This window comes from Nicotiana attenuata, unplaced genomic scaffold (assembly GCF_001879085.1).
Source record: "Nicotiana attenuata strain UT unplaced genomic scaffold, NIATTr2, whole genome shotgun sequence".
Lineage (NCBI taxonomy): Eukaryota > Viridiplantae > Streptophyta > Magnoliopsida > Solanales > Solanaceae > Nicotiana > Nicotiana attenuata.
This window is the reverse complement of record NW_017672747.1, coordinates 92,956-106,795: the sequence shown is the minus strand read 5'-3', so window position 1 is coordinate 106,795 and position 13,840 is coordinate 92,956. Positions and strand designations below refer to the sequence as shown.

Here is a 13,840-nt window from a genome sequence, read left to right as displayed (position 1 = left end):
AGAGACCACATTTCTCGTCCCTAGTAGGCGATGAAAAAAAATTTATTCCCACCGTGACATCTTTTTAGGACCAACTATATCTGGTCCTACATTGCCTTTTAGAGACGGATAGAAAACCTGGTCGCAAATAACATTTCGAGACTATATTTTTCGTCCCTAATAGACAATGAAAAATATATATATTCCCTTCGTTAAATCTTTTTAGCGACCAACACCAACTGGTCCTAAATTATCTATTAGAGACTGACAAAACATCTGGTCGTTAAACCATTTTCGCGACCAACCTTTAACTGGTCCTAGATTATTTTAAGAGACGACATCCCTATTTAAAATAATTTTGTAATTTAGCAAAATATTCATGGTCTATTAATAACCATGAGTAGTCCTAAAAGCTCAATGCAACAAAAAGTAATTTTTCTCAATAAATATCAAATTGGTGTTGAAAAATCAAATATAAAAAGATAATATATCAAGTTCATATCCCATGATGATGTTACTTTCTATGTTTTTTCAACACCTCAACAAAAAAAACGTAGCTAACATCCTGAAATAGACTATGATATCAAGTTTTGCATAACTTTTTTAGCAAAATAATAATAGCTTGTGCATCTTCTAAACTTGCATCTTGACTTGTAGCTTCAATCTAACGCGCACCCACAAATTGTTGCAACTGAAGAGCTGCACTTTTCCTCTTAACTTCACGGAGTTCCTTCCATACACAAAAACAACAGACAGGTCAATTTAATGTTCAGACAACACGAAGCAAGAAATACAGAAGTAACTAGAAAGTAAACAAACTGATAATGTTTTAAGTGCAAGTGGACACTAATCTGAAATCCCCTGATGATTTTGTTACTGAAGGCATTGCTGGTATCAGTGGAACTTATTATAATGTTGCACCATATTCTGCTATTCTTCTGGAAGCAAAACAATAATTATTAGATTATGCTGCTTAAGATATTCTGCCCTGGGTTATAACCTTCTTGATTGGCTGGTTAAATCGGAATTCAGGCGCTAATATAAGCATACAGTTGGCCTATAGATGTAATCTGCTAGAAGAAGAAATTCATGAAGAAAGTTGCGATAAGCGACCAGTTTGTTCAGGCTGTTATTAACATGTATAAACAACCGCAGTAACCAGATAAATGGAGACCATTTGTCCAGGTTGTTAGAGACGGATCTTGTTTGAGGAATGCACAGGACGTAACATATTAAGCCAGGCTGTTGTGTTGGCTTGCAGAATCAACATATTCATCTGCTGACACATGCTTTGGCCATCCCTGTCTCTGAGAGGTGGGAACACACTAGTGGGTCGCAAGGAATTTTAAATCGGCAAAGGTTCTGTGAAGTGCCTTCATCATGTTTTCTCTTCAAAGGAGACAAATTTCTATGTAAATGTTTCCTTATAAAGTTCTTTTCTATTAACCCAGCAAGCTTATTCCAGAGAGGATAAAAAGAGAATTTGGGATGTACATCCTTTTCTCCCTTCCCATTTCATTATTTTTATGTATCAGGAATACTTAGTCTAAAGCCTTATCTAAAACCTCAACAGCGGTGAATTGGTATTGGGGAAGCTGTAGAACTGTAGTAGGCAAGTCAGCAGTACAAATGAATTATTCTTCTCACTTGTACTTTATCAGTATCACAGACCATATTCATGCAAGCTAATAATCAAATACTCTGAAGAAACTACTGTAACACCATAACTGATGCTGTTGTTGCTTCTCCAAACAATTCCATGTCCACTTCAGACTATTTTCTAATATACATTTAGCCATATTGGTGGAGGATCTCTATCTCGAAAGTGTCAAACAAAGATGTTCATGGTTCAACATGGTTCAACATATGCACCTGTAAACTAGTATAAGAAGTAGAAACTAGAACCTATTGTTTGATCTTCTTTATACATTCCTGTTGTGCAAAGCAGGATGGAAACAGAGTATCTTTTTCATGATAAAAGATAAAAATGCATTCACATGCCACGACCACATGCCACGACCAATAGAACAAATGCATCAGATTACTATTAATCTTTCATTGCTTCTCATAGGGATTACTTGGTGGAATATCTAGGTTGGGAATGTTATCAAATACAAAACCAAATTTTATATATATATAATGATTTAAAGGGAGATCAGGAAGGAGGTGGAGTATATTGTTACTAACTTGGTCAGCAGACAAAATCAGAGGTCATTCAGTTGAAACGGGCGATGTCGTTGTAAGCGGGACATGTGATTGTTGAGCAGCAAAGTACTCTCTCATTTTCCTCATTTCTTTCATCTCATCTTCTAAGGTAGACAAGCGCTCATTCAAGGATTTGTTTTCCTCATTCAAAGATTTATTTTCTTCTCGAGTTGAACGTAGCTCGGACAGTAATTCAGCCTTTGAAGAAGTTCTACCTTTAGAGTCTTTCGCCTTCACTCCACCCCCAAAGCCAAACACATGGCTACGAGTTTGAGGTCTACAACATTTTTCTACAATCTCTATGCTAGGTAGAGATGGATCTGCTTGAACTATTTCTTCGATTTGAGCCTACAAAATATTTAAAAAAAAAAAAACATTTAAAATCAGAATCCACCATAACTTCAAGTAATTTACATATTCAATTTTCCAAACATACATGTTTTTCAATTGCTTCAGATTCAACAAGCTTGTTATCTTTCTTACGGGTCTCAAAGAAAATTGTTGCCAAATCCGGTGGGTTGCCATCTTTTCCGCCCTTAACATCATCAAAGGCAAACATGTCAAAGAATAGCTCGTAAATATTTTCTTAGGAAAATAGAAATTTTATGATAATACCTTTTGATAAATGATCTCACGAATAGGCTTGCTACGAATATGATGAAGCATCTTCAACTTAGCTCGATTTGCCGCATTCCTGTTGCTTCTCGCCTATATTTGTGAAACATTAAGATTAAATGTAAGAAATTTAATAAACTTAAACATAAGTTACTTCTAAAAAGCTTAAACTCAAACTTAGCCTCCAGGAATATCATGTGGTCGTTTTATCTTTCAGGGGTTCACTGAACGGCAGATGACTACTGGTTAGAGGAGTGAGCAGTTCACGACAGAGAGAGAAAGAAAGATTAGACAGGACTGTGAAAGACCTTTCTGCTATATGTTATTTACATGTAGAATAACAAGTGCTTTTTTTCCTTTCAGATTACTAACATGAAGTCCTTGTAGGTCCTAAAATCAGTTAGTGAACTTGCTCAAATCATGATCTGTCAGTCCCAGTGATTGACCAGGTTTGAGTGTACTCCCTCCTTGTTTGCCAGAGGTATTTGCAGCAAATTGAGACTCATCATTTTGAAATCTGTTGCAGGGGACAATAGTTGATCGAATAGACCACAACGTTCAAAGTGTGTCTGCATCAGTGGAGGAAGGCTTCAAACAACTACAGAAGGTCTCTCTCACACTCTATCTTGCTTCTCTCACATTCTGTCTATCTCATGCGCGCACACACCTTTATCTTGGTACACGTACTAGCATATGCATTACACACCATTACAAGCAGAGTTGGAACTTCGTGTCATTTCATGTAGTGATCTAGCACCTGGGAACTTTATGTGTTCCCTTTGTTTTGTATTTTCTTATTCTTGGTCTATGTTAAGCAGATTGTGGTAGGGACTTGGACCATTCTGCCTTATTATTTGGGCTAACAGTGTGCCCCTCTTTTGGAACTGCAGGCAAAAGAGGTTTTAGTTTCATAGTTCGAATTCATTCTGTTGATCTAACTTTTCCATTTCCCCTGTTATGGTGCATGAGTCGTGATTCTTAAACTGAAACTACACATCGAAACACATAATTCGATAACTCAAATAGATTATTAAATCACTAGGCATACCTGAAAACCTTCTGAAGAAAAATATTCCTTTACTAACCACTCCATTCTTTCTTGTCTACTCCGTTTGGAATATTCTTAAGAGCTTGTTGGATTGGCTTATCTTTAACATATTTTGCATGCAAGTGTCCTCTCCATTTGTTCCATAACTCTTTCATCCATGCGAAGATATGATCACGATGATCATTCATGTCAACACTCTCAAATTTATCCTACAATAATCAAAACATGGGTTGAGTTAATGAATTAGTTAAGTTTTAGTAAATACTCATAATCATGTGATAGGAGCAACTCTCCAACAGTTATACAGCAATTAACATATAATATAGTTTCAAATGTTTCTCTACAGCAAGTAACAGTTGAATCAGTAACATTCTCCAAACGTTGGGAAATCTCTAAGACGAAAAACCATTTTAGATCTATTATGCTATGAAGTACAAGTGACTAACAGTGAATGTGGAAGCAGACTTAGATGAAAGCCAAAAAATGTATTTGAATAAAGCATGACGTAACAAACACGTGAATATTTAAACTAAAAAACAAGTAATAATATTACAGAGCTTACTTTTTATGGCTTCATATATTACTTAAAAAGAAAGAACCATAGAACCTTATAGCAATAATCTCTGAACTATTTAACGATAATCACGAACTTGAGGCCAATCAGATTCCTTTCACCCCATGAGATTTAGTAACTGAGCACCATCACATGACACAATGGCAGAGAGGACAAGCACCTCTGGACATCTCTGCGCCCCTGTAATACTGGGATATATGTAGCTACAGACGATACCATGCTTTACGACTTTAGATATTGCGAAAAATTATCTCCAACCTTTATACAAATTCCATACTTAGCTTACTATTTCATGAATGAATTAGTTACAAAGAAAGATCGAAATCATCTGATTAGAAAGCTCTTTGTGGCACTGCTCGCTTGGTTACAACTAACAAGGGAAATCTAGCTTTTCTATATACACAAAGTCCAGAACATCTGGAAGAAGGTTACAAATAAACAGCTATGGTATTATTGTGACAATGAAAACTACTAATAATAGGACATTCATTACATCAAGAAAATAGAAAAAGATGAAAGGAAACAAATGATTGAAAGAATCAGAAAATCCTAAGTAACCATCAGAATCAGAAAACAAGCCTAAAACTCCTCCAATTGATGACTGTATAAATATCTTGCTTACCTAAATAGCTGCCCACATGTGATTCAGCTTTTCTTCCTTAATGTCATTCCACGATGATACTCCCAACGGACACATATTACGGTCACGAACGATTCTTCCCAAGTGCCTCGAAAACAGTCTCAAGATGCTAAGGAGTGTCCCTATAGTAGTTATAAAAACATGTCCATGACAACAACAACAACAACATCTTATGACAACATCAACTACCCAGTATATTCCCACATGTGGGGTCTGGGGAGGGAAGTGTGTACACAGACCTTACCCCTACCTACTGAAGGTAGAGAGGTTGTTTCCATTAGACCCTCGGCTCAGAATAATAATTCAAAAGGCGATATCAGAAAATAGAGAGCCGGAAGAAATTGCAGAGCTCCTTTCAGTTAATGATACATCACCAACAAAAGACAACCAGAACCATCAGTAAACTAGATATATGTTGGAAAGCAAGATAATCCATCATCCACCTATTCGGATGTCTTTTGTAAAATGTAAAGCAAAAACCAGGTCCTGGCTTTTTTCCACTAAAATTACCAGTTCCTTGTTTTTTATTGTGAAATATCAACTTCAATCGGATGTAAAAATAATAAATTATTAAGGTTTCCTATTGTTCAGTGAGAAATGTGATATCAGATATGTAAGTAATTTCAATTTATTGCACCAAGAAGGTGCTAAATCCTGCTCGGTGAGAAATTATCTAATGACGGAGTCCAAAAAGTAGATTATGTTTATTTGAACTTTCTAATTCTTCAGTCAGAGACCTAACTGCTTAAAAAAGTACCTGTAAGTGATTGGAACTTCATGAGTCCTGGTTATGGAGATAGGGATTACCGTCCTCTTGTTGCCAATCACTAAGATTATTAACTAAATTCCTAACTAACAAGGAATGTGAGTATTGAAATAAACAAAGTTTTGAATGCTTCCCGATTTCCATTTTGGAATTATGTAAGTCATGGAAAAATGTAAAACTGAAGTTGCTTACCAAGAAAATAAAAGAAGATTATGATCTCACATTATAGCAAAGAATTATAACAACTCTTATTACGAAGTTAACTTATCTTCTTACTTCATCAAAAAAAGAAGAAGTTAACTTATCTTCTTTTGTTTACAAAATCATTCCTGTTAGTGCTTTTTGCGGGAAGGTACCTATGGAGAAGAAACTTCCAAATAACTGTAGGATTTAAAGGTGACTAGAGAGGACATTGTCCAGAAAACTCTTACGTTACAACAACAACTACGCCTCAACCCAAAACTAGTTGCAGTCGCTAATATAACTAAAAACACGTGTTAAACACTAGACCTAATGTAAGAGCCTTAATCCCTGTTGGTTAATATCATCCTATGGATACTTTGCTTCCATTGTATTCTGTTCTTCGCTGTTTTCACAAGAAAACTAAATAACAGTAAAGTTACTTTATTCATATTCGTACTTGAAAATCAAGCTTTTACTAACACTTTCCCACTTGATTCTCTAATGGTGTGTTCACTGGTTAATCTTGGAGTTAGCAGTGCAAAAAGTCAATGCAGAGTGCTACACTGTTTGCACTTAAACCAGACTTTGTTTTCTATCATAAGTCCAACACAAATACATACTAAATGATGCTGTAACTATTTTCTGATGATTGAAATTACCATCCATTACATATGTTTTTGCTGATATCATGACTTCAATACAATGTTGCAAGCAGTGGCGGGGCCACATAGCACCAAGGGGTGTGTATATATTATGTGTTGAATTCCCTCAACTTCTTCGTATATTTATTTCTTCAAATTTTGACACCCATTAATGAAAATCATGGCTCTGCTACTGTTTGCAAACATCAAACTACTAATGCCCTCAATAACTTCTGATCAATCAATCAATCAATCATCTATGCATCGTTCCTAAACAATTAGGATAAACCATTCGAAATATGATAATTACAAATCAATCAATCAACTATTGCTCAGTACCAAAATAGTTGGAGCCAATTATATGAATCACTATATATATTACAAATTACCACTAGTCTGAATGAAGAAAAAAATGTAAAAAAGAACTAACAAATTACCAAATTTTAATCTAATTCCAGTCACTGAAATGACTAGGTAAAAGCCCAAAATACCAACAACAAGAGAAAGGAAAATATTAACTTTAAGAAGGCAATTAAAATCTGCCGCTGAGGATACCGAATAGCAATTTTATATAAACTTCAGAAAATTACATTATCAAACTAGGAATCCCAACCCAATAATCTTTTCACTGTTTTGTAAAAGAAAAAAAATACCAAAATATGAAACCTTACCAAATTTTTGATGTTATAGAAGAAAAAGAAGATCGAAGAACTCGAATAAGCGAATCAATCAGCGAAAAGAGAAACTCGAAAGAGGGGCATACCACAGATTCTCAACGAGCGAGATGGAAACTTGGGAATATTCACACACCACCAGATTCACAACTTGAGTTTTGAGAAAATACAGTAAAAGCGACTGGCAGAGCTTGGCGGAAACTAGGGCTGAGCTTCGATTTTGTTTCAGAATACAGAGTGTAGCGAGATGGAAACTTGGCAAATTCACACACCACCAATTTCGCAACTTGTGTTTTGAGAATACACAGTAAAGGCGACGAGCAGAGATTGGCGGAAACTGGGCGGAGCTTGCGCGCGGAAACAAGCTAGGGCGGCAGTGGAATATTGTGTTTTAATTAGAATACAGAGAGTTTAACTTCTTGACTTTTTAAAAAATTTTATTTTTGGCGCCTGATTTTTCACAAAATAATAGTTTTTTAATATTTTGGTATTGGTTTTGGCGGTACAATGTCACGCTCAATCTCCCTCAATTATTATTTGGGACCAGTTATTACTTTCTTTAGGGACCAGATTTATTACCTTCGTAATAAAATATAGTATTAAGGACCAAAATATTATCTCGTCCCAATAAATATATTTTTTGCGACCAAATTATTAACTTGTCCCTAAAAGTTGGTCATAAATAAGGCTTTTTCTTGTAGTGCCAGAATTTCGGTTCAGGGTTCAAGAATTCGAGCTTAGAATAGCTGTTATATTTGGCTTTATCTGATTTTCCTACCTGTTTCATGCTAAATGTGCTAAATGCTTTACCGCATTGATATTTGGTGAATTATATATATAAACTGCTACGACGCCATTCCTCTTTCTGAGTCTTCTACATCATGGAGAAGGATGCACTTCGTGTGACTTCTCTTCTGTTTAGAGTCTTATCCCATTTAGAACGAGGTTCGGATAAGTTGCTAAGCCGGCGGAGCTTCTGTATCCCCGGTACGCTGTCCCCCCCCCCCCCCCGTCGAGTTGTCCGCTCGGGTAAGCCAGGTCTAGAACAATAAACCTAGGTTTTTAACCTAGTATAACAAAGCCTCGTGCCGGATCCCTAGTAGGAACGTTTGTTTGCATCATGTGCATTTGACTTAGGGGACTCAACATAGGGGTTGGGTCCGTCTAGGACAGGTGACCTGAAATAAAAAGACCATCCTAATGCATCTTACGTTCTACTTGTGCATTTATTTGTTTCGGCTTGCATGTTGACCGACTTCTAGAATAGGGACAGAAAAATCAAAAAAAGAGGGAAAAGAAAGAAAGAAAAACCAAGAGTGAGAGGTAGGTATATTTAGAAAATTCCAAAACTTTGCCGAATTTTTGAGAAAATGAAAGAAAAAGAAAAATTGTGTTTTCAAAACATAGTTGGTTTTGTCAAATCTGCCCGAACTACGCCAGTTTGATTCCCATAGGGTGTGGGATACGTAGGCCACCCCCATCGGGTCCAACTTTCCTTTTTGCAAAAATAGCCCAAAAACAACAAAAATTTTAGTTTTTGTCACAAATAAGTCAGGTGATGCCATTCTTGTCTAAAATAAGTCGAATGTCCCCAAAAGGGCATCGAAAGGCTGTTTCTGCAAGAACAGCCACATTGGGTCATTTTCAACGGTTAGCGGGCACAGCCTTAAAATCTTCTTTCCCGAAGTGCTAAAAGGCAGTATCCACAAAGCCGAAGTTTTGTTTTTGAAATGAAAATTTTGAAAAAGAATGATGTTGCTTTTCTTTTTAGGTTAAAATAAGTCTTTAAATCACCTTAATAAATGTGCAGGATGAGCACGAATCAAATTAAATCCTTCACAGTCTTTAATGAGATCCCCTTGAAGCTCCACATGTGGTGGGATGATATAGGAAAAGGAAGTAAAGAAACAGTGGTAAAGGTTCTGGGCGGCCTCGTCGGATTATTTAACGTCAAGCCAAGGTTGGACATAATTGAAGCTTTAATACCTTTCTGGGACCAGACTCGCAACGTGTTCCGTTTCTCTGACTTTGAGCTCACACCTACATTGGAGGAAGTTGCGGGTTATGCAGGCCTTAATGGAAACCTTAGAAGTCGATATCCGTTGGCACCAAGACCGGTATCTCCCCACAAATTTTTGGATTTGCTGAGTATTAGTCGGGATGTTCAAGATGGAAATCTATCAGAAGGGTATTGTACACTCCATTTCTTGTATCATCGATATGGCAACCCCCATGGTTTTGAAGAGCTAAACACTGGTCTAACTTATGCCGGAAACAAAGACAAATGGGAAGCAAGACGGGGTTTAGCATTCATGGTAGCCTTCTTGGGAGTTGTGGTCTGTCCACGAGAAGATGGGAATATAGAGATAGGTCTTGTGGGAATGATCGATGTTGCTATCAAGAAAGCCAACAGCACTGTGGTTCCTCTGATCGTATCTGAAATCTATAGAGCCTTGACTATCTGTAGGGAAGGGGGAAGTTCTTCCAGGGTTGCAATTTGTTACTACAGTTATGGATGCAAGAACACCTCTGTCACCGGGTTGGGTACATGAATTATGGTTTGACCGGGTTGAGCTGCATTAAAGAATTTGAAAGCCGGGTAGCAGGTATTGAATTCCCTACGGGTACTGAAGCTTGGCTTACACTTCTGAGATCCTTGACTGCCGAAAGGATTGAGTGGGCATTTGGATGGCTTCCTGTCACTGAAGCAGTTTCCATGTCAGCTGAAGTGTCTTATATCCTCTTGATGGGCATCCGGAGTATCCAGCCTTATGCTCCTTACAGGGTTCTGCGCCAATTAGGAAGATTCCAAACCGTCCCCAATGATGAAGATCTGAGTAAACATGTCATTGAACTGGGCCCGAAAGCCGCATTTCCAGAAGGGAAGATTCGCCAAGTATGGAATGAGTGTAGGTTTCTTGAACCTAAGACCATAGTGCGAGACCGAGCTAGAGGGGAAGTGGACCCTAAGTATATGGTTTGGTTCGGCAAAAGATTCCAGATTCCTGAAAGACCCGCAAAGAGACCACATGTCCAACAGTTTACCGATGGGGCCCAGGTACAATGGGATTGGTTAACTAAGGAGAATGAGTACAGAGCCAAAATAAGCCAGTTGGAAAGGCGAGTCACGGAGCTTCAATTTGAAAATGGTGTTCAAGCTGCCGCAGATGAGGGAGAAAAGAAGAAACTGACCCAGGAAAATGAGGCTCTTAAGGCTCAGATCCGGCAGATGAAAATAGCTGCCAACAACCAAGAAAGAAGTCGGGCTGATGAAAGGTTGATAAGCAGACTAAAAAAGAAAGTCCTCGAATGCCAAGAAGACTTGGAAAAATCCGAAAAAAGTATAGCAAAAACCCGGGCGCAGTGGGCAAAGAAAGCAGAAGAATGGACCCAATTGTGCAACAAATGAAGAGAAATTATGAAAGGACTATTACTAATTTGAGAAGAAAAGTGAATATTCTTGAGGATGAGGCAGCCAAACAGGCTAAAGATTTCAAAGCTAATAGGGAGCATTGTTATGCTCTGATGGCTCAGATGGAGGAAGAAATACAGAACTTGCAAAATGAGCACCTTCATGACTCTCAAGTGTTAGAAGCCCGGAACCAGCAGATAGGGCGGTTGCTTCAGGAAAAGGGCAGAATTAGGGAAAGAATCAGAGCCATCGCTGACTACATTACCATGAAGTGCCAAGTGTGCGAGAACGTGACTCGCACCACTTTCTATGCTGCAGTGATGACTTTCGTCCGCCGAGTTATGAATGATTTGGAGTAACTATAGGGAGTTCTCGCACATAGGCTCGCGGCGAGGCCGAATGACGCCCCGCATGCCCCAGTAATTGAAGCTTTAATGTATTTTTGATTTTTAAAACATCGAGTCTGTATTTTGTTTTATTTTGAGTCTGTTTGTAGTTTTCCTTTCCAAGAAGACGAGTAGTGTAGCATCTTTTGTAATAGAAGTTTTTATTAATGAAAAATTGAAAATTCCCAAAAATTGTTTCTTTATTTTTCGCATTTATTTTTTCAAGAACTACGCTTGGTCTGATTCATGCGGGGTCATGATACGTAGGCAATCTCCATAAGATTCGACCGTAACCCTAAGAGAAAAGAAAAAAGGGAGGAAAGAAAATAAAAGAAAAAAAAGAGAGGAAAAGAAACGAAAAAAAAGAGAGAGAAAATAAGAAAACCAACAGAACGAAACCATGGCAATAAGCAAAGGCAAGAATGAAAGAAAAGAAAAGAGAAAGTGAAAAAAGAAAAAGAAAGGCAATGAAAAACGAGAGAAAGGACAAGAGAAGAAAGAAAAGAGAAACAAAAAGAGAAATGAAAATCGAAAGAAGAATAATGGGAAAGAATAAGGAAACGCCGGGATGACGCATGCAACCGTTGCAAAACATATGGAAACACATTTAACTGTATAGGTGCATCACGCCTCAACGTGCGATTACCTATCTGTTATTTGCCTCAAACTAACCGTTTGCTGCTGTCACTTCCAGTCCAGATTTTATAGAAACGATGGTTGGTTTTTCGTGGTAAACTGGCATCACATCCCTACTTTACTAGATCAAAGGGGAGCATAGAAATGTCTTCGGAAATGACCTTGCCAGCAATCCCATCCCAGAAGATAGCCCAATTTCGGGCATCCCGGCCTCAGAGTCTGCAGCGACTGAAGAGAACAGGATCTTACGTCTTAGGGTCATGGAGATGTGGGATGCGTGGACTAATGGAAGGGAGCCTCCAAGTGCCATCCCTGGATTCCCCGAGTTGTTTCCTAGAACAGGGGGTACCTCTAATATCCCCATCAGCCACCCGAATACCCCATTGGGATAGCCCACCATGTCGGCTCATTTTGTTGGAACACCTTCTGAGGTCCGCCCCCAGGTGTTCACATCCGGAGCAGTCCCCAATATCTTTACCGCTCCACCATGCTCGGCCACCATACAGCCTTCACTGCCTAGGCTTACTTTTGATCCTTCGGCCTTTACTTTTCAAAATCCTATTTTTCAAGTGGAGCCTCCTCAGTACCCCACATATACTTACCCGCAGCCACCTCCATGTGAGTTCACACCCGGACAGGATAAAACTCCTAAAGCTCCCGAACAGGATGAAATGGCAAAAGGGATGAGGAGCCTAGAGCAAAACCTAAAAAACATGCAAGGTTTAAGCGGGCAGAAGAGTGTTTCCTATACTAATCTGTGCATGTTCCCTCACGTGCATTTGCCTATGGGATTTAAGACTCCGAATCTTGAAAAATACGATGGGCATGGTGATCCCATTGCTCACCTTAAGAAATACTGCAATCAATTGCGTGGGGCTGGAGGAAAAGAAGAATTGCTCATGGCTTACTTTGGGGAAAGCTTGGTGGGTATTGCCTCCGAGTGGTATATGGATCAAGATATCTCTCGATGGCACATCTGGGACGACCTCGCGAGGGACTTTGTTAGACAGTTCCAGTACAATATAGACATTGCTCCAGACCGGAACTCATTGGCAAATCTAAAGAAGAAGTCCTCAGAAAGTTTTTGGGAGTATGCAATCAAATGGCGTGAGCAAGCATCGAGAGTAAAACCTCCAATGGACGAGGTCGAAATGGTCACGGTGTTTCTTCAAGCTCAGGAAGCTGATTATTTCCAAAATATGATGTCAGCTATGGGTAAACCATTCGCAGAAGCTTTCAAAATTGGTGAAATGGTGGAGAATGGACTAAAAACAGGCAGAATTCTGAGCCAATCAGCCATTAGAGCAAACCTCCCAAGCCATTCAAGGCGGGTCTGGAGGAATGGCCAAGGGTAAAAAGAAAGAAGAAACATCCATGGCGGCCTCGGGTGCAAGAAGGCACCACGCTCCTAGACCCATGTTCTCGGAAAGAACCCCTCAACATTACTACCCTCACCATGACATGGCTTATGCTCCTTAACCGTATGCGGTCATGAATACTCAACCCTTTGCTCGGCGGCAGCCATATGCCAATAGAAACCAAGCTCCATTCCCAAGAAATCAGCCTCCCCACCAAAACCACTATAATCCCCGTCCTCCACAGAATAACTTTCCTCCCCGTGAGCCACCCAGGAGGCAAACTTTTACTCCAATTGGTGAATCTTACTCTTATCCATTCCCAAAACTTGTCCAAATGGGTCTACTGCAGCCGGTCCCTCAAACAAGGCATAACCCAGCATCGCCTGCCTACAGAGCCGGTGTCAGATATGGCTATCATTCAGGAGCAGAAGGGCACGACACAAATGATTGTTGGACATTGAAAAAGGCAGTGGAGAACTTAATAGAGCAAGGAAAGATAGTGCTGAGGGATGAGGATGTCCCAAACGTGACTAATAACCCACTGCCAGCCCATAATAATGGGCCAGTAATTGGAATGATTTGTGAAGATAAATAATTTAATCCGGCACTAAAGGCCATAATTGCCATTGCTGATGCGGAAAGAAAGCCAAAGGTTGACCCAAAGCAAGATAAAGGGGAAAATAAGAGCAAAGTCTCCAAGTCAGAACCAGAAAAGAAAGCTGA

General features: G+C 39.0%; 1 protein-coding gene across 3 annotated transcripts; it reads right to left on the bottom strand.

Moving 5' to 3' along the window:
• Positions 1-402: 402 nt before the first annotated feature.
• On the bottom strand, positions 403-7,706 carry LOC109214356. 3 transcript variants are annotated; one of them, XM_019378261.1, is made up of 7 exons: positions 7,415-7,706; positions 5,044-5,183; positions 3,848-4,056; positions 2,800-2,892; positions 2,621-2,719; positions 2,167-2,532; positions 403-709 (listed from the first exon to the last, which is right to left on the bottom strand). In XM_019378261.1, exons 3-6 carry the CDS (start codon positions 3,890-3,892, stop codon positions 2,191-2,193), a joined length of 579 nt encoding a protein of 192 aa, XP_019233806.1. In that variant the 5' UTR covers positions 3,893-4,056; positions 5,044-5,183; positions 7,415-7,706; the 3' UTR covers positions 403-709; positions 2,167-2,190. The 3 variants fall into 3 exon arrangements, with proteins under 3 accessions (XP_019233806.1, XP_019233808.1, XP_019233807.1); XM_019378263.1 differs by lacking the exon at positions 5,044-5,183; XM_019378262.1 differs by lacking the exon at positions 7,415-7,706 and having other exon boundaries at positions 5,044-7,403.
• Between the last annotated feature and the right edge of the window lie 6,134 nt (positions 7,707-13,840).